This window comes from Protopterus annectens, chromosome 2.part0 (assembly GCF_019279795.1).
Source record: "Protopterus annectens isolate FY-2018-M chromosome 2.part0, PAN1.0, whole genome shotgun sequence".
NCBI lineage: Eukaryota > Metazoa > Chordata > Ceratodontiformes > Protopteridae > Protopterus > Protopterus annectens.
In genome coordinates, this window is record NC_056728.1 from 143,039,959 (window position 1) to 143,062,197 (window position 22,239).

Below are 22,239 nucleotides of genomic sequence, written 5' to 3' on the forward strand. Positions count from 1 at the left end.
GCCAGCAGGTCCTCATACCCCACCCAGAGCAGAGAACGAATCCCACCACTCATGGTTCATGATCATGTGACCTCATGTTGGTGCTTTTTATCTTCAGCTTATTGTCTTAAACTTTTAAGCTGCTTGCACACATGGGAAGCGTATTGTCTAAGTTAATCTTAGAAAGACCCAATTTCCACATTCACCCACCTCTCCAGCACTTCCCTATCAGCAACTAACTCATAAGAAGTCAACCCTAGAAAATCATTCTGAGCAGCTTGAATTTTTACTGCAGTGTCGTGTAAGGCATATATTCATTCCTTCCCAATATCTGCTGTAATTCCCTGCTGTATAGTTTGATAAATGTTTCATAAATTCTGAAATATGAATATGATGCAGTGTGTGAAATTGCTGTTCCAATCTAAATACCTGCAAAACATGTACATTCTTCTGAATCCAAATGTTGCAGAATTTCACCTGGGTGCAATCTTTAGTACACACATCTTCAGCAATGGTAGCAGAACAATATCAGGTAGAAAAGCTTCCACCTATCAAGTAAACCAATCTGCAGTCACTAAATGATATACCTTCCTGTCATTCTTGGAAATGAAAGCTAAATTATGTTTATACCTTTTCCAGTTGCTCCTTGGATCTCAACTGATGCCAGTCATGAATAAGTTTCCTCACTTTGTACCAAGCACGTGTCGTGCATTATACTGTTTACTAATATGGTACCTCAATAAAACAAACCAAGGAACTGTATACCAAAACTAATTAGCACAACATCACTTCCTTAATATGGACTAAAAAACACTTTATTAAAATACTTTTATAGTTTTATTTTAATAAAGTGGCTTTTAGCCCATAAAAGGAGCTGATATTGTGTTTATCTGTTTACCAACATATACAGCCATTACTCCTGAGTACTATCCTATAATATTTTATAGTATTTCACCATGAATAAATGTCTTATTTCTAATCTAACTTGCAGTATAACATAACACCATTGCCACACCAGATGGAATCTTCCAGATTCCCATTGAATCTGTACTTTCTCCCTGTTTTTCATATTCCTCTACATCTTGGTGAGTTGAAACTACATTAATAAACAGCAAAGTGATTAGCAGAAAGGCAGATAGTTCTTTGCTCTCTTAGTCACACATGCAGTCTTTGCCACAGTCTGAATTTTGATTTATATGTTCTAATTACTGTCTTTCTTTCATTCTGGTGAGCTTTTAACAGTATAGCCATTCTAGCTAATGCCTTCACCCTCTGTATCTGTTTCTTTACTTCCCTTACTGCTCCAATTTAGTTTCTTCTTCTCCAAGCATTTAAATAATCCTAGGATTCTGAGTAAATGGGATCAGTGAAATGTTCACTCGCTTCTTTCTCACTTCTCACAGTACTTTACTCATGACTGCTAGTTCTGCTCGCTTTACAGTAATTAGTCCTGACAAGTTAGCCATCCTTTTGATCTGTCCAGTAAACAACCATTTCCCACCTGGCATGGGGTTACCCAACCTTAGAGTATCAGGATCCCTCTACAGATAAGTGCATATCAGGGTGAGACAAAGCCAAGGAGTCCTCATAAACTCTTTACAGACCTACCCTCATTATTAGGATGCGCTCCCACTTAGCAGTTTGCCAGAGTTTGATTTCAGCTTCTCTTTGTTCAGTACATCTACCAAATGTAAGGTGAGGTGTATATAGAAGGATTTGTTCTGACGTAATTAACTCAGTTACCTCCACAACCCAAAAACTGTGGGCCAGCAATTTCCAAAATGGTCATAGGTCAAAATTTCCATCTGTGATCCTTAGCAATGAAAACATTACAAAATTCATCATCTCTGTAAAAAATACAAATAAAAGGGTTGAGAATAATGCTGTAATCCCAAGGTTATTGCATGTGACAATGCTTGCTTAATTTCTCAGTATGTGTGCTTTTGAACTGATTTGTCCTCGACCTTTTTCCTTTAACTCCAGGGATTAGCCTTTCTAATAGTGTCAGTTAACATCATCAAGATATGGAATGGAATTCTGGGTTCTACTACAATCCCAAGTCTTTGCTAAAAAAAATTAAAAGCTCTCCATTACATGTAATTCAATGGAGCAGCTCAAAATAAACATTTTTACATGTGCTTTTTATGCCGTGGTAGTGGTGCTGTGGTAGCGTTGTCGCCTTACAGCAAGACGTTGTCACGTTCGATTCTCAGCTAGAATGTCTTCTGTGTGGAGGCATGCGTGAATGGACGTGCCTTCATTGAAGGTTGTGCCTCAGGGCTGGTAACTCGGCACGTAAAAATCCACTACCAAACATTAGCGGACCGGAGTTCCGCTGTGGCGACCCTTAACTGGGATAAGCCAAAAGACACAAAAACAACATGTGCTTTTTATGCTGAAGTGCAAGACCCTATATCCAGTCACTGTCAAAATTATATATACCAGCTCCAAGGCTGCAGAACACTGTAGAAGGATGAAACTCCCCAAATCAGCACATAATCTTATGCAATCATTTGTTTCATTCTTACCTGATCAACAAGTAATTCCCATGATCTCATGCCTCAAGAACTCTCAGGATAGCCAAAAGTCTGACAGTGAGAACATGGCATATCTTGACTTACTGCTCACCAAACATTTGTCTGTTGCCCCTGAGAAATCATATCTACTAAGTAGCAGACTTTTTATGACCTTATTGAACCTTATATGGGCTAGTCTTCCAAAATGTTCTGTAAGGCTTGTACAGTAAGGCAATGTCTAAAATGGCAATGTAAATGGCAAAAGTAATGTCTGCTGCAGGTCTTTAGAATGATGAGTGTCAGCTACATAGTACAATATGGTACTATTATGCTGTCCTACATTAATGATGCTTCACACCTCCACCATCACTATATAAAAAAGAAAACAGACTGTCATGATCTCCTACTGTGAAAACATTTCTCTGTATATTGCTCATCCTGTTCTGCAAAACCTAATTTATCTGCCACATCTGTCATGCAAGCAATGAAAATCTTATGCTCTGGAGAAAGTCTGTTTGAGATAGTAATAAAACAAAATCCACAAAAGTAAGAATCCAGTAAAAGTTCTTCACTATTCTCATGCATGCAAGCATTTTTGTCCCCAGGTGCAATGGACTTCATTAGATTCACTAAACAATCATAACAGTGAAGTTTTATTTTTCAAGCAAATTGATATGATTGAAAACAGATGAGTCACAAGGGTTCAATGAAGCACATATTGCAAACTGCTGTTACAAGTGCCATTTTTATTAGTATTATAATGATGCTTGTAATCCTGGATGTTGAGCCTCTTGCTCATTTTACCAGAATATAAAAGTAATCACATTTAAGACAATGTACAATGTATGCAATGTTTGTATGACAGCATTAAATAATTGAAGTGACCACTTTCATCTATAATTATACTAATGTAGCTTGCCACAAAATGGAGGAGGCTGTTCATGATAAATCAACAGTTGCCACAAAAGATTTGTGAGCATGTTTCTTTTTTACTATATTTACCAACATCCAAAATCCCTGTTTTCATTCACATATTTGTTTCAAATTGTTATTCTATTTCTTGAAAAATGTTGGTTTGCAGAATACTTTCATGGCATTTCCATATATTCTATTTTTCTTTAGTAATACATTTGAAGTCAGTGGTATGTGTTCTATTGGTGATATCCACAGTGATCTTAGGCTTCAGGTTACCTGGTGATTACAATTACCTGTCTATAACGTAAGTGGTAATGGGGTGATAATTTGTCTTTTCAACAAAGAGACATTTCAAGAAACATCTCACTGATCAGAATAATATCTAGCTAAAAACATATTTTATGTTTATTCACTTTTTAATGACCTGTCTTTAGACGCATGACAATAATATCTGACAAACAGATGTTTCACCATTTTATGGAGTGCTTAATTTCACTGTCCAGAAAAGAAATACCATTGATTTCTTTCTTAAGAAAATTTGTGAAAAGCCTGTAGTTATCTATATTCTTCTATAGAGTTAGGGCAACATAACTGCTCGTTGAAATAAAAAGTCATATCAAACTTACAAAGAGACATGGAATTATTAATTAAATCCCTGAAGTAACACAGAACTTGTACTGTAGTTTGTTAGATCAAAACAGGATTATCTACAAAAGGAATGCAACAATAAATGCATTGTTTGAAATAAGAATTGTTCAGATAACCTCTCTTTCAATCTGTCACCAAATCTGCAAAACTAGGGTCTATGACTGTCTCTGTGGTTACTGTATAGTCTAAATACTAACAGCAATTTTAACCAATTTGCATGACCTTTTTAAGGAATAAAATGTCTTCTATTAAATTGTACAGTTAAAGAAATATTAACTATGAAAATGCTTGCTGGATCTGGAATGGTATTTCTGGAATGGTAGCATCTTATTCAATTCTATACAGCTTAACAAAATTAGACATTTTCAATAATGCAGACTTGTGCTCATTTAGGTAAACATTTAACAACAGAGTGTACTGTATACTATTATGGTTAATTGTGAGCTGTTTTCCTCAGTGAAATAAATTATTTTTTATTTTGGTGTAATTAAAACTGTCATAAGAAACTCAACACAAAACTCACATTGGCTTATGTGGTTAATGGCTTTGTTTGTTGAGGGCAAACCAAACCTTATTACAAACATAACAGATTAATTTCTTACTTATCCAGTAGCTTGAGAACTGACAGAAATCCAAAAGGGTATGTAATGTGTAATTAAGCACGGCAGTTAAAATTTCATATACTGTTTATAATGAGTACTATACTTAATATTTCAAAAATTGAGTGATTAAACCAAAAGAAGTTATAAATTTATTAAGAATTTTTAAAAGCAGTGTAACTTTCATGTAGATATAAGAACTACAAACTGCGTTGCAATTGGGAAAGATAGGTATTCACCTGCTGGTTTAAAATACACAGAATAAAACAAAACTTGGATCACTGTGATAAAAGTCTTTGTTATGAAACATTTCTACTTTTTAGTGGAATACTTGCATTTTTCAGGTGGTACAGACATGGGACAAGCAGTAACACTACCTGGCAATCCTCATATCCATAACCCATGCTGTCAGTTAATCAGTACAGAAAAAAATGAAAACAGGAATTAAAAGTATCTTCAATGTACTGTCATTATGAGGAATATCAGAAAAGTACCAGACTAACCATGAGGAGGGGTATACCATGCACTGCATTAAAAGTTAAAAATATGACAAAAAAAAACAGTGAAAAGTAGAATAGTTATGCAGAGAATTCTTAGCAAATGTTAGAAAATATAAGACAAAAACAATAACAGTCATTTCAAACCATTTTTATATAAAAATTGCCAACATGTTTTATCCAAAGTGGAAGGTTACATTTCTCAGGCCATACAAACTCATCTGATAAAAGTATTGTATGCATAATCCATTCTGTACCTCTCAAGGGTTTCTGTTGCTGGAATATAACATAGTGTATATTTGGAACATTAACCAATAACCCAGTCGAGTGGGAGGGTGGCCTAATGGTTAAAGTGTTTGCCTTACAAACACAAGGTGCAGAGTTTGAGTCTCACAAGGGATAATTGGCTAGGCTTAAAATGGCTCGCAAGGGCAGTAAGCTTAGTATGAACCTATGAACTTAAACATCAGAATTTGGCTAATTATTCATTCATTCATTTGATAATTTCTCTGTTTCCATTTATTAACTGCAATGTTCTGCCAGAGCAAAAGCCCATTTTTAGAACAGGCTCAGGGATAACAGCTCTAAAGCACATTATGCAAAGTATAGGTTTAGTATATAAAAGGAAATTGGATTTACAAAATACAGCGAGAGTTTAAACATATATTAGTAAGAAAGTTGTCCAATGCACAGAAAAGTACACTGTCGGGTGTAAGATGTAATGGAAGATAATCTGTTGCTCTTATTCAAAGTAAAAACCTGGGATTATACAATAACAATTGCATGGCATATATTACCCTCATGAGCACAGCACCAGAAAACTGATGTTATGGAGATAGATTGTTTTTGTAGGTAGCATTAGATGTTAAAATATGGAAAGGGAATATAAAAGTGACTATAGGTTTAGGCTATGGGAAATAAGAGGTTAGTAGATATGCAGAATGAGTTAGGTATTTGTTGTGAACAGGGGCAGGGGCGGTTCACACTGTTTGCGATGCAAAGTTTTAGTTTTTAAAGAAATTGTGAATGGTTTATTTCTCCTCTCAGGGCAGTTGGCACAGATTATGTGTATTGTCTTTAGTGGATTGAAAGTTACAGTATATCTTAGCTCTAGCTGCCTAATCTTATGCAAAGCTTTGCAATGGTGAGTTATTTTAGGAAAGGCAGCAGCAAATTTGTCAATTTTATTGTAGCTTTGCTCATGCTTAAGCAGTTATGTTTTGGGAATGGTAGAACAGAAGATTATTAGAGAAGACTAGATAAAGCAGGAATGAGGCTGTGTTTAGTCAGGTTAGATCAGTTAGGATGGTTTGGCACATATACAGTGTGTTGATTTTGTTTTAGTTTAAGATAGGATGTAATTAAACTGTTTTTATGTGTATGTTACTACTTCTTTGGGTGTGTTATTTTGAGAGGTTATACAGATTTGTGTGAGTTGTTTGGCTGAGGTGCCAGATTCCAGTGTTAATCAGCTTGTGTTTAATAAAAGTTGTGAACCTACTAACCTTTGTTACAATCTGCTGAATGTTTGTTGAGTACTTATTAGTAGAGTAGAGTTGAGTAAAGGTTTTGGCAGAACAAATTAGCATAGTTGTCAGCATATTGCACTGGTTTTGCACTGTCGGCTACAGGTTATATATTATTTACAAACATGTCATATGGGGATAGTACTGAGCCTTGGAGGAGCACCTATTGCATTGGGTGCAAACCCAAAATATGTTTAATCCCATCTCATGGCTTGAGATCTGGTGGATAGTTAGCTGTCAAATCATGTTATGTTTTTACAGCTAAGGTCCATTTTGGCTAGTCTAGTGAGAGGAGTGAAGGAGTAAGAAACCGTGTCAAAGGTTTTAGGGAATTCAAAGAAAATAGATGCAGAAAGGAGGTTCTGTTTTTTGAGTTGGTTGATTAACATTTCTAAATTTAATAATTCACTTTCAGTGCTGTGATTTAGTTGGAAGCCATTCTGAATGAGATAAATCAGACTGTGAGATGGTGGAAAAGTTGTTTTGGCAAGATTTTTAATAGTATTTTGGAAGGGGGATGATAAGACGATGATAGTTTGTAGTTGGTGAAATCATGATGTAGGATTTTTGGAAATGGCATTGGTGGCTAGTTGTAAAAATTCTGATGGAGATTGTCTTTGCTTTGGTGGTAGGCTTTAGTTTCTGCAGTTTATTATTTTTAATATACTGTTTATATTTACAAGCTACAATCTGAACTGTCTGTTAGGAGGTTGCACTAGATTACTTAGATGGAGTTTATTGGAATGCTTAGTGATTTCTGTTGTCATTTGTATGAAAAATGTGTTAAAGATACAAGCAATGTTCTAATAATTTTCTTGAGTGAGATGATTTGGCATTGTTTTCTTACGTGGCTTTGATGGCTTACTGATGGTGGCTGAGTACTATTTCAGATTATTTTTTTTATATATTTTTATTGCATTTTAAAATAACATTAATTAAATTACATAATTTAATAATAAAATGAAACAAAAAAGGAAAACTATATACAATGTCCATAACAAAAACTAATATTAAATAACAACATTAATACTTTTCTAATAGGTCTTTAAGTTTTTGCCAAGATAGATTATTTTGAGTAACATTTATAGTTATGTTATGCAAAGTGTGTAACTCTTTATTACATACATTTGTTGCTAGATAAGTAAACTCTGAAAAAGAGAGGAAATTTTTACTCTTCCAATTTGCTGTAATAAGCTTTCTGACAATAGCCAGGATAGAATATAGCAGAGGCACTTGAGTTTTAGGAATAGGATCTGGAATTGGAACATTAACTAAAATCAAAGAATCTGTTATATTACATTTGTCTGACTGTAAGGCTTTAGGAAAAGTTCTGAATTATTTCCAGAATGGGACAACCTTTTGACATTTCAGAATCATATGCTTCCAGTCTGTGTCTAAATTACTATTGCATCTCCAATATCTTAAATTTTCTTTTTTATAAAAAAGTGCTACTTTATGTTGTTTAAAAGTTTCCATGTAAAAACTTCCAAGTAAAAATTCTCCAATAAATGGATGATGTGGAGCTGCTTACAGACTGTATATATAACTTTTTATTGACCTCTGAAAATGTTTCCTTGTTTATTTTTGTAGAATATTCCCAATGAGATGCAACAAAACCCACAAGTTTAGTTCTTAAAATGTTGTAAATTATTGATAAGTATGATTTATTCTTATATTTGATAGTATCAATCTGAAAGATGAATTCTAATATTTTAGGAATGGGTTTAGTGTTCTTAACTACTGGTATTTATAAATTATTGTTTATGAATTTTCTTAAAGTCTGCATATCTAACCAACTAGTATTATTTATATTATATCTGGCTAAAAGTGTTTTACAGTATTTATTTTATTTCCATCTAAGGACTGGTACCAGAGGTTTAGATTGTTTTCCTAACATTAGTTATTATACTTATGTTGAAAGATTCCAGACAACCAACAATATAAGCTATTGGAAAAATCAAGAGCAATAGTTGTTTAACAAAATAATTATTGCCCATTACTGTTTTACAGATATATAAAATATATTTGACACCAAAAGTATAAGCAGTGATGCTTCTATTATGCATACAATAGCCTTTTAGAAACCAATGCATTATATTAATATTTGGTTAAACATTAAAGGTTGCTTTAGTTACTGTATTCAAAGCTGAAATTAGTTCATGTAGGCATTTCTAATGTGGGCTATATGTTGAATTTAGCCAAATACTCACAATGTTTAAGATAGTGGATTCAATGTAAAGATCAATATTAGGGAATCCAATACCATTTTCTTCCCAACTTTTAATATGCCAATCATAGGATATTTTTGGCTTTTGAGGATACCACAAAAATTTTAATAGTATAGTATTTAACCTTTTAATATTTTTGGGGGGCAGTAATATGAGTAATGACTGAGCAAGGTATAATATTTTAGGTAATATTATCATTCTTATTAGTATAAGTCTGTCTTCCATTGAGAAGAAAATTCTATCACAGCTTTCAACTAATTTTGAAAAGCTATTAAACTTTTATAATTTAATGATACTGTTTCCTTCCATTTAGTTTTTACTTTACTTGCTAAATAATTAAGTTATTTATTTTCCAAATTAAATTAGTTATAATTTTTTAAAGTGGATGTAATTTTTTTATTTATTAACATCGTTTCTGTTTTATTATGATTAAATTTTAATCCAGAGATTTTCTAAAAGTATTTTATTGATTTAGTAATATTTTCTAGGGAAGATTCAATATTATTGTTAGTTAACGAAACATCATCTGCAAATAATAGGATTTTAGAATTATAATTATCATTAACAGAAAACCTTTTATTCTATTATTAATTCTAATGTATGTAGCAAAGGGTTCTATTGATAAGACAAAAGTAGTGGAGATAAAGGGAACAAAACAAGGATGTCCACTGATATTTTAAAAGAACTAGAAAGAAAAGATCCAATTCTGACAAAAGAAAATGTATTATTATATAATTTCATTATTATTTCTATAAAACTTGAAGAAAAATTATATTCTTTAATTACTTTTTAGCTTAACAATGGAACTCTCTCCCCTTCCACCTACACAACCTACCAAACCATACCAATTTCAAATCTCAGCTATTCTCTCATCTTTCTTCCAAATGGGAATGCCCATGTCACACTCCAACATAACCCCTTTCAAACCCCCTCTCTTTCTACCTTCTCCATTTACCATCTACTATTGCTTATATCTCAACCAAAGTCAATCTGTCCCCTACCAGTGGCAGATCTTCTCTCTTTTATCTGATGTAGTATACTTTCCAAATAAATATACTGATACTTCCTCCATGTACAAGGTTCACCTTACCTACTGAAGGCTAGTAACTATATGTTTAAATGTTAATCTACTAAGGTCTTATAACTTAATGTTTAACCTTTCTGCTTGAACTATTGTGTTCTGTTTTAACATATAAAATGTAATGTCTTGGAGCTTTTCTCCCCAGGCCTCCACTGAAAACAGGCTCTTTATGACCCATTGGACTTCCCCAGTCATCAAACTTAAATAAATAAATAAATAAATAAATAAATAAAAAGCTTTATCAATGTCCAGACTTAGTATTGCTAGTTCTTTTCTATTGTTATTGACAAGATCTATTAAAGATAAAAGTCTGATGATGCTACCTTGTACTTTTCTTCCCAATATAAAGCCAGTTTGATGTTCATTAATCAAGTTTGGTATTACATTATTTAATCTTTTAGTCAAAATAGCCAATACAAAGTACATATCTTAGGGTCTTTGTCTTGTTTTTAAATAGAGGAAATCAAAGAGTGTTTCCATAAAGATAGAATATTTAATGAACCTCTAACTTCATCATATACATTTATTACAAATGTTAATATATTATCCAGAATTATTTTATATTGTTCTGAGATTACACCATCTAAACCAGGAGCCTTATTTTTTTCAACTTTTTATATTGTTTGTTTAGTTGTCTAAGAGTAATGGGTTTATCTAGTTTATCATCTTGTTCTTTTGTTAATTTTTGTTTTATGTTTTCCTTTAAAAAGCTATCAGTTCTATCACTATTATCTAGCATTAGATCTCTGTTATTGGCGTCTTCATAATGTCTTCTAAAAGCTTCTAAAAGCTTGTAAAGCTTCTAGAATGTCTTTTAAATTTTGGTTTAAGTTTACTATTTACTTGATATGAAATTTCTTTAATATGATTCACGTTACTTAATCTTTTTGGTCTTATTGCTATTCTATGCAGATTTTTAGGATTTACAATATAGGTTTGTAACTTAAGTTTCTCCAATTTTATTGCAGCTTTGTGGTTTAATATTTCTATGTATCTTTGATTCAATGCTTTTAGTTCTGCAGATGTATCTCAATCAGATGGTTTTAATTTTAATTTTAAGTTTTTTTTTTGTTTGAAGCACATTTAATTCATTGTATCATTCCTTTCTTTTTGGCAAATACCAACTCATTCTACCATAAATATAGATTTTTAATGTGTTCCATAGAATAACATTAGAGACCTCACCATTATTATGTGTCCATAAAAAATTTCAATTCATTAAGAAACCATTCTCTAAATCCTTTAATTTTTAACTATATATGCCAGTATTCTTTGTCAAAATATTAATTCATTGAGCTTTAGATTAAGTTTAAAAATAATGGCATTATGATCAGACAAAGGACAATATGTTATTGACACTTCTTCTACTTTTGAAAATAACCCATTAGATGTAAAGACTTTATTTATATTTGTTTGGGTTCCACATCTATAAGAATAATTAGTATAAATTAAGGTATTTGCCAGTTTATCTCTTGAACATTTCTAAGATTTATCATATTGGTAAAATTGTTCAGTTGTTTAGCAGTAGCAGATATTTTAGGTTTCTTATCTTTGGTGGTATCCTTTTCTGAGAGTATACAATTAAAGTCACCCACCATTAGGATTTTACTTTTTTCATGTACAGCTATAAGGTCTAAATACTTTTTTGCTACTTTAGAACCAATTCCAGGAATCAAATAAATATTAACAAAAGTATACATTTTCTTATCTATTTCAAGTAAAACTAATCCCATCATACCACTTGTCAGTGAAAAAATCAATCACTTTAGGTGTAGTTAATGATTTCTTCCAGAGTATTTTGGTGCCTCTCCTTTTAACATTATGATATGAATCCACAAGTACTGAATATTGTTTGCATGGCAGTTTATCAATATCTTTTTTTATTAGGTGTGTTTCCTGTAAAAAAAATATCAGTTTTGTTCATTTTAAGATACTTAAACTACTTCTCTTCATTAGATTATTTAAACCATTTATATTCAGGAAAATACATTTTATATTGTCATTTTTAAATTGTGTTAAGTCTAGCAAATTTAAATAATAATTTTCATGAGCTTGGCTGTATTTAAGTTTAACATTTTTTGTTATGGACAAAAATAGAAAAACACTCATTAACAATATAACAAAAATATTTACAACCCCTAAAATGGTATGCATCATTCCTGATTTGATGACATAGTCATTCAAATCACCCTCTCAACATCCTTAATGCTCCTCTGTCCACTCTTCTGCTTCTACCACTAAAAAAAATTCATTCAGTATTTAGTATTGTTCCAAATAGCCTCCTTCTAGCATCAATTTACAATAGTCTATTTAAGATTAAAAATTATTTCACAATTAACTTATAATCATTTAATATCAAATGAGATAGGTCTGTCTATTTAAAAAGGACCAAAATAGTGACAATTTCCCTAAGCATCTTAAACATTAAAATTAATATGAACAGTAAAATAAGCATTCACATTTTCAAACCAACTATATATATATATGTATACATATATATATATATATGTATATGTATATATATATATATATATATATATATATATATATATATATATATATTATTTCATAAATCAGTATAATCACATATCATACAATTTATTATATATTCATAAATCAGTATAATCACATATGTTACAAGTTATTATATATTAATTCACTGTGTTTAAACATTAATTAAGTATCTGTCTATCACTACCTTACAAATTAATAGCCATTCGATAATTTGCTAAAACTGGTAGTAAAACTTGCAACATTAGTAATGCATAAAAACTACATGTTAATTAATTTGTCAATTTCCCCAAAATTTTCAAATATCTTGAAACCAAGCATTATATGCTTCTATATAAAAGAGATATATCTAAAAAACATCTAAGATTTTTCATCACCTGTCAAAATAGATCTCTCTTAAACTTTGTCAAGTTGACAATATTACAGTAAATTCAAAATAGCCAATTGCTTTATCATTACCAAAGACTGATAGCATCATCTATTCAGCATTTATTCTAGTCCACAGAAATACATTTTAGCCACTTAAGATTAATTTATACACCCCTCTCTCACATAATATACATATATAGCATGTATACTTAAACGTTTCCATATAACATTCACAACCCAGACAGCATATCAGCAATATAGTTTACAAAATTCATAAACACCTATATTCATATATGTAGATAAGCTATCTATCTATATATATATATATATATATATATATATATATATATATATATATATATATAGCCTTGTGATCTGAGGTGTAATTATTGACATTGATTAAACCATATCTTCTTCAGATTTAAATTTAAATGTAATGTACCGACATACTTTCATCTGTTACAAATTACACTGTTTTTGGACAAGTTATTTTCCTCTGTCAAAGTTTCAAAACACATTTTAAAAATTCCCTGAAGAAAATTTGAATTGTTTAGTACCTATAAAATTCATATCAGTTTATATATGTATTTATGTATGATTATATAGACAATCATTTTATGATGCTTCATTTCCATATTAATAAGAATGAGCATTTATCTTTATTTGTTCACTTCTGATCTTCTATAATGTACCTTCAGATAACATTCTTAGGTGTAAGTAGTTTCTAAAAGGTAGAAAACGCAATATACTGTCTTGTAAATTTAATTATAATTTAAATATTAATTCTAAACATCCACTAACATTATAACCAAAAGCAAATAGTAAAAATGAATCAGGTTTCTTTATGTTGTTTAGGTGTATATTGCATTTTAAATATTCTTACTGCTTCTTTAACATAGCACCGGTCAACTATTTTGTTCATTTAATGAAGCAATTCAATAAATGCATATATTTTGTATTCTTTTTGCTTTCAATTTCCCTGTTTGAATTTTAGGCTGATTTTTTAATCTAAACTGAAGTTTGTGGTCGTAACTTTGCTTTTTCAATATGATATTTTTGATTTGGTTTCTGAGCCTGGCAAAGAGTTGTGTAGACTGAGGAGTTTGCTCTCTTTTTCATTGTTTCTACCCATGGTTTCTGGTGGTCATTATTTTTTTTAAGTTTCTGGGGTGACCTGGGAATGGAGTTTGTTTTTGCTGTCTTTCTTCATAATGGGGGATTTAGGACTGCTAGGAAAGTGCAGTTAAAAGAGTCTTTTTTTAAGCCTAGATGACAAATATTGGATGATGGTCATTGACAGAATCAGGAATATTACCAGATGAAAGAAATGTGTGTAGTGCAAGTGGTTAAGATCCAGTCAAGGATGCTGTTTTATATTTTTTGTATTTTATTTATTTATTTTTTAACAGTGGTTTTGTCAGTACACATTGAGCCATTTATTAGTTATGTAAAGATGAAAACATTCATATTTACAGTTGGTTTTACCGCTAATTGTTTAAATATAGAGCTTTAATGTCAGCCATTTTCAGGTGTCAGTAAACGTATAACTTGCAGCTAAATTTCAGAGTATTCATCCCAGCCAATAATCAGTGTTTTAATGAGTTTTGGCAGGCTCACTCATGGCATGTGCTAACATGGAGCATTTATTTTCAGATAAGTAATTAAGTACTTGAGTAAAGGGAAGAGTGGTTTGTGACTTCATTGTAGAACAGCTATAATCAAGTATCCATGGCATAAGTCACACTGGTAATGTTTATATTGTAGTATTCAGTTGAAATGAATGCATCATTTGTTCATCTGCCTTCATTTTCAGTTTTGGTCAACTAGCTCACTCATGTTGCTACTAGAGAATTGTCCTTTTGTAATAATTTTTAGAGATCAAAGAATTGATGCCTGCAATATCAATTTAAATAAAACATATAAAATGTATGTGTTAATAGGAATAATGCAACCCATTGGGCTAAATTCCTTTTTAATGCTCTTGCATTTTTGTTCTAGGAATGTACCAGGTATCCTGCCCACTGAAAGGTGTTCTATATTCTTTAAATCACAAAAGTGTATACCCTTTAACATATTATGTGCTTAAACAATCACTATATAACAATGTGCAAGGCTTAAGAAATTTATACTGGTTTAGACATGATCAGGGGACAAGACATTTCTTCATTGTCTTCTACTTTTTAGTAATAATAAATTTACATAAAACAGATATGTGAAGATTAAAGAACTGTTTTGCTTGTAGGTAGTGCATTAAAAGTGCATGGTCTGCAGTCTTGAAAAGCATATTACTGTATTTTAAGATCTTATTTTGCGGTAATTGGTATCTGTTGGAGCTGTGCAGGTATACTTCCTTAGTAAGTCATGTGTGTCGATCTTTAAAAGGAATTTCATAAAAGCAGCTCAATTCTTTCTTTTCCAGGTTGGCTGCATGAGCTGGGAAAACGTCTTGGAAGTCCTTATTTCACTGTTATTGCTGCAAGCACAGCCACATCTGGTAACAGCACAGTGTCTGCATCGACGGATAATACCACCACTAACAGCACAGTAAACAGCACCACCCTGGAGCTGGAAGGTGGCCCTGCCATCAGGAGCTCATACATCACTTCTCTGTACTTTGCACTAAGCAGTCTGACCAGTGTGGGCTTTGGCAATGTTTCTGCGAACACAGATGCAGAGAAGATATTTTCCATCTGCACTATGTTAATTGGTGGTAAGCAACCTTCTGCAGTTTAATTTAAAATAATTTTTATTATCAACCTCTTACAGAACTATTAAGGGTGTCATTAAACAAATTAAAATTCCGGTGACATTAAGCAAAATCATTTGCACAGCCACATTATTTCAGATAATGCAGTGCTAGGAGGCAAACTAAGAAAGAAATAAGCAAGCAAAGTAATTCTTTATCTGCACTGACCTTTTAATTGTTTATGACTGATTACAGCTGTATTTACTTTTCATAAAGAAACAGGCCTTGATGACAGAGACTATGCAGTCCATTGAGCATATTACAGTGATGATCGACATTCAGGTGTTTGCTTGCCTAGCCCAACACTGCTAATAGCTACAATTTTCCTTGTTTTTTCAAAGGTTCAAGACGTAGTATATGCTTAAAATCTTGTATTTTTTACAAGTCTGTTTAGGTCTTCAGTTTCTCATTTTGTCTGCATACATTGTCTGATTCAGGTGCTGTTGGGATCTTGGCTCACTTAAAACTGCTAACATGCTGCTAATATCCTGATTGTTTGTGCTCTACAATTTGTACACTATACCAGCATCTGGGGCAGTGCAGACTGTGTTGAATTTCATTTTCTGCCAATGGCAAGCTTCGTTCTTGTTGGCTTAACAGTGGTACTTCTGCAGTGGATTACTGTAGACTTCACAATTTTTTTTTTTACTGGGTTTACACTGTTTTTTCTAAAATTACAATTTATAGCCTGACTACTGCATTCATAAAACGTAATGTATGGATCATTAACACAGGATTACTTGGCCGGCATTTATTTATGATTTTCAGATGATGTGCACTATATTTTGGAATAATTGTATTTTAATTATTTCTTGAACAGTGTAATTCAGTAGTATTGCTTAAGACTTGGATGTTTAAATTCAAGGAATTTTTATCTTATCCACTGATGTATCTAGGTCCATTAATTGTCCATTGTGTTTTTTTTTTTTTTGGTCTAAAGAAGGTTACTTAGACAGCCTCATGCTTTGCTGACATCATGTACAGAAATTTGCCATCCTTATTAGTGAAAACTTTCTAAGAAATGTGCACCTTTGCCCAAAGATATTTTATTCCTGTGTCTTCACCAAAGGACCCTATAAATATCTGGCTGGTGAGCATGTGCTCACTACCCACTATTCAGTGCTCAGCACCTGGCTGAGCTTTATTATACTGTTCTCATGCCATTTATCATGTTTTATGTTATGTCTTATATTAACAAATAATCACTGTATCTACTCTGAAATTCACCGCATACAGACTTAAGGGTCATGTTAGATTTTTTATTCCAATGACCTCTGTCCTCCTGGAACTCCACCCCTTTCATTCTTGTGAGGAAAACCTAATTTTAAAACAATACAGAGTGCATGCTAAAAATGTGATGGCATGTCGGGGGGTGGGGGTCTCTGACAGTTTGAAAGCATGTGGTTGTTTTCATGATTATGCACTGCCCTGGAACAAAATGGCATAATACTAAGTCTCTGTCTAAAGTAAGGTACTCGGAGAACCTGGCATTCAAACAAGTCAAGACAGTTGGGCTTGGTAATCGCTGCCCACCAAGAGCATTTCATTCTAATATCAGATCAGTATTCACTGCTGTATGATGCTGACCTGGTATTTTTCACAGATATCTACTTGGATAAGAATTCCAGTCCATGTCTGGCTGATGCTGTGCCCTAGAATTCTCTGCCATTTTTTTTGTTTTGTTTTTTTTACTGAAAAAACAGAAACACAAATTAATAAGATATAATGTAAGTACAAACTGCAAACTGTAAGTGCATGATTTGGAGTCCCATGATAAGGGTAATGGGGGAATGGAAGGTAAGGTTGTGATTTCTTCTATGGTAAGCTACATCTGAGTAAGGTTAAGGTTAAAACTATCAACTCACTGAGCATGCCATGGGAAAAAGAGCAAGCTACTGTTTCCTCCTTGACTACCATGATCCAGATATTGTGAGGGCATTCTTTTATGAGTTTACAGACTGTCTTGTCAACTCATTGTTTAGTTCTCCAACTGCATAGTGTTCTATTTAGTCCTCACAGATGGATGAATGTTCTTGCAGTTAAATTTTAATGGTTTTACAGAAAGCTCTGCTCTGGTTATAATACCTTAGTGAGTGGAGGGGTCAAAATAGCCAGGTGTGGGCTTTAATTGGTGGAGGTAAAATACACCTAATATGATTATGACCAAATATACCTAATTTGAATATAACCAAATTTCCACAATAGGGTGGGGTAACCATACTGGCTAATCCTCTTACAGTACTTGCATTATACAATAAATCTTACAACAATAAGCCTGTTTGAGTAGGAACATTCTTTTTTTCCCCTGTTTAATTAGAACCATATGTTAATAATTTAATGTCCTGCTCAAGCTACCAAGGATTCCCTAATATTTTAAACATACTTTCATCATATGCCTATTTCAGATCCATCTTAGAAATCAATATAGTAGTGTACATGATAAGGTGTCCACCTTTTTAATCAGACTTTTTGTGTGCACATGGAGTGATTCATGTTTACTGTGCCCACTTGTATGAGGCTCATGAGAATCAACCTTTATTACTGACTTCAAACATATAGCTATTGCAAAAATATGGTGAGCATGGTAAAAAGCCATTCAAATGAGGCGACCCTGGATCCCTCAAACTAGAATCAATAAAACAGACTGTGATTTAGTTTTCTTAGCATTAAAAACCTTGTTGATAGAAATGGAAGGACTGAGTCCAGTTGATTTACAAGGACTCAGTTTGATGATCCAGTGGAGCTCCATCTTCCCTAAGAGAGCATTCCTGCTCAGGCTGCGTCTGCAGTTTATAACGTATATGAAAGATGAATCTGGTGTGTCCATAGTTTTCCAGGTGGTGCTTCATCAGTGGAGTTTTGAGTACTTCAAGTCTTATGTCTGATAAATGGTGGGACATTCTGATCTTTAGTTTGTTAATAGTTTAGCCCACACAGAAACTTCTGGAATAGCCACATTGGGCCCTGCATATGACAAACTTAAAGTTATAAATCACACCTCTTATGACTCCAGTAAGTCTTACTGGAGATGATGTAATAGAAATGATCAGAATCACTCAAGTATTCACAAAAGGGTCTATATTAGAACATCGAAGTTTCAGAACTTCGAATGTTCTAATATCGAACCCAGTTCAGCAAACGCTGACAACATTGAACATTCAGAACAGCAAATTTTTCCTAGGGAAACAATTTGCTGTCCTGAAACACATGCACACAACACAAGCACACCAAACAAACAGCAATCCACACACATACACCTAAAATCTTACATCTAACCCTACACTAAACTGTACATACACCACTAACTATCCACTTACCTTAAACCAAACCCTAACCCTAAGGTCCGTCACTATTGCAAACTCACCTCACCTGTGCCCTAACCCTAACTCACCTACCTTGCCCTAACCCTCATGTCCACATAATCGCACACTTACCTGACTCGCGTCCTAACCCTAACTCACCTAACCCGCCCTAAGCCTCACATCCACACAATCACACACTTACCTGAACCTGACCTGTAACGTTCCACCACAGCGCTGAAAATAGCGAAGCAACAGAAACGGACAACTAAATTCTTTCCCTGGGAAAAAATTTGGTTGCCTGCAGCTTCGCTATTTTCAGCTTTCACTGAATAGGGTTCGATATTAGAACATTCGAAGTTCTGAAACTTCAATGTTCTAATATAGACCCTTCACAAAAGGTACAGTGGGATGCTCCACATTTGGGTGGTCCACTGATTTCCTCCATTGTAAAATCCTAGGGATTGAAAATGATGAAGAGAGAAAGAGATGCATGATTTAAACATTCACCACTGACTACACAGAAATCCATAAAGTAATAACAAACAACTGGGGCATCATTTCTGAGAACAAACAGCTAAAAAATTACTTGAAACCAAACCCAGTTTTGTGTTTAAAAGAACTAAGAATGTGAGAGACCAGGTCTAGAGAAAAGACAAAACCATTGGGGAAAACAGTGGACCAACTCACAGTATCTTTTACAAATAAGCAGAATACATAGTAAGTATTGAAATTAAATTCATCTCATCCTCCATCTTTAGGTTAACTTTCTCTAACACCTCATTAAAACTGATGTAAAATGAAATCATTGCGTCAAGACATTTAATACCGTCGTACACTATTTACATCCCTAGCTGATTAGAAGTAAATCGGGGTTTATAATTGCTAATGTGAATAAGATGGATTTGTTGGCACTAGCGTTAGTATAATACATACATTTCCTTTAGAGGAGCCAAATTCAATATGGAACTATGGAATAAATAAAACAGAATATCATAGGGACAGCAAAATATGACAATGCTTTTCTTATAATCCCTGAGCTGCTACGGTTGCAGCTTAATGCTCTAAACTTTGATTATAGGTAAGCACTGAATAGCTATAAGGATAAAGGTATGCCTTATAATGTCAGTTTCTGTTTGGATTTTATAAGGAAATTGGTTATAAAGTATACATCATACATTAGAATATGTTTATTTATATCCCTTGTAAATAAAGATGGAATGTATTTTTAAAATAGGGTCCTATTTACAGAAAAGAATATGCCTTAAGAATTTGTTGAAGCTTTGTGAACCACCTCTATATTCAGTTATTTTAGATTCAACAAGGTTAAGAATCATCTCAAAAGTACTGAAATGAGTTTGCTTCAAGAATGTGAGCTAAGCCATAAATAAAATGCTAAATGCTAGGAGTCGTAACATGAAACTGCACTTATTGGAAGCAGTCCTCACCTTGGAACGCAAAGACATTTGTGCAACCACGGAGACCTGGTTCAAGGCTGAGGAGAGCATCCCAGCCATACTGGGCTACACCTCCTCTACACATTCAAACCACAAACTCATGGCATGAAAACTAAAGGAGGAGGTGTATCGATATTCATTAAAGTTAAATACACCTCTAGATTTGTTAAATAGTATGATTCCCTGGACACACTTCAAGTGCAATTAACTGTTGGTAGGACACCTATTCAAGTCATTACCAGCTACAGCACCCCTCCATGAATGAGAACACCCACTCTGCCTATTTGGATCTATTTGAATCTATCAAGATACATCTGAACACCATGGTTTTGGGTGACTTTAACTACCCATCCATTGACTGAGTAAATTACTCGGGCTCAAACTCACTTGCCCAAAGGATCCTCAACTTCATTAACTCCAATGCCCTGGACCAGCTGGTTGACACCCCCACAAGGGGTGCCAACATCCTGGATCTGGTGCTTATACCAATATGGGGGACCACTGTATCACCCTCACTGTGAAGTCTTTCCTAGTGAGATCTGACCACAAATCAATCTCATTCAAAGTAACTATCACACCTGACAATAGCCCCCAGCAGCAACTAAAATAAAAAAATTCTCCAAAGCAGATTATAACCTCTTATGGGATGGTATATTTAGTTTTACTGCACCTCCCCCCTCAGATGGAACTGACAACTATGCTGAGTTCTACACCAGTGCTTTATACAAACACCTGTATAACTGCATTGACTCAGCCATACCTGATAGGACCAAAACAAGCTCCTCAAGGAAGAGCAAACCTGCCTCGTGGACAACTGCCATTAACAGGCTTTACAATAAGAGGAAGAAATTGCTGTCTAAGAGTAAGAGAGTGCGTGCTCTAAACTGGAAACACTGCCTCCTCAGCTTACACAACAAATAAGACTTCTTGTAAAGTCCTCCAAAGCAAACTATGAATCCAAATTAGCTTCCTCAACTAAGGAAAACCACAAGGCATTCTTTAGTTTAATCTGTAACCTAAAACCTATAACCAAAAAGGAAAGGCCCAGATTTGTACCAAACTGGTAGTTAATGATACCACATATACTGAGCCTGTGAACATATCTAACCAACTGTGAAAACTTCACTCCCCTGTCCCCACCACACATACCCAATGACATTCCTACCACCTTTCCTCTACCTTGTATCTCTAAAGAGCAGGTCATAAATGCCCTCTCTAGGGCCAAAACCACAGCATCTATGGGACCTGATAACATCCTATGGTGTGTCCTACATGAGCTCAAACAAGAATTAGCAACACCACTGGGTACTCTTTTCAATCATAGTCAAAGCACCAGCTTCGGCCCAGCTGAATGGAAAATGGCCACCATTATCTCCTTGCACAAAGGTGGTGCTTCCACTGACCCTGGGATCTATTAGCCTGACTAGCCTTATCTGCAAGGCCATGGAGCAAATCATCATGGACCTTATTAACAAAGATATAGGTAATCTCCAAACACTTGACCCTACTCAGTTTGGATTTATAGGTTCATAGGTTGGTACTAGGCTATTGGCCCTAGGGCCTATGCAAGCCTAGCCATAACAATTCCCTGGATATTTCTTCCCACAATATTTACTTTTCCAGACCCCTGTCTAGCAGGGCGATTGACGTGATCCCCGGGGTGAATTTCCTATCTCCCATCCAATCATCAAGGTTCCTTTTGAAGAGGGCCAATGAGGCGCTCTGCTTGATATGTATGGGCAATCTATTCCAGAGTATGGGGAGTCTCTGGGTCAGGAACCTATCCCTCCAGCATGTTTTGTTCATTGTGATGACAAGGTTTAGATCCCTGGAGTGTGTGGCTCTGAGGGATTGGGATTTCTTTAAGT

General features: G+C 33.8%; 1 protein-coding gene across 1 annotated transcript in view; it reads left to right on the forward strand.

Annotated features, from left to right (window-relative positions):
* Positions 1–22,239, forward strand: part of LOC122793005 (potassium voltage-gated channel subfamily H member 8-like) — a 3,945,365-nt gene that overhangs the window by 2,757,117 nt on the left and 1,166,009 nt on the right. The window contains exon 8 of the mRNA XM_044060632.1: positions 15,289–15,579. Within this exon, the coding sequence (XP_043916567.1) occupies positions 15,289–15,579 (291 nt within the window). The remainder of the gene's footprint in view (positions 1–15,288; positions 15,580–22,239) is intronic.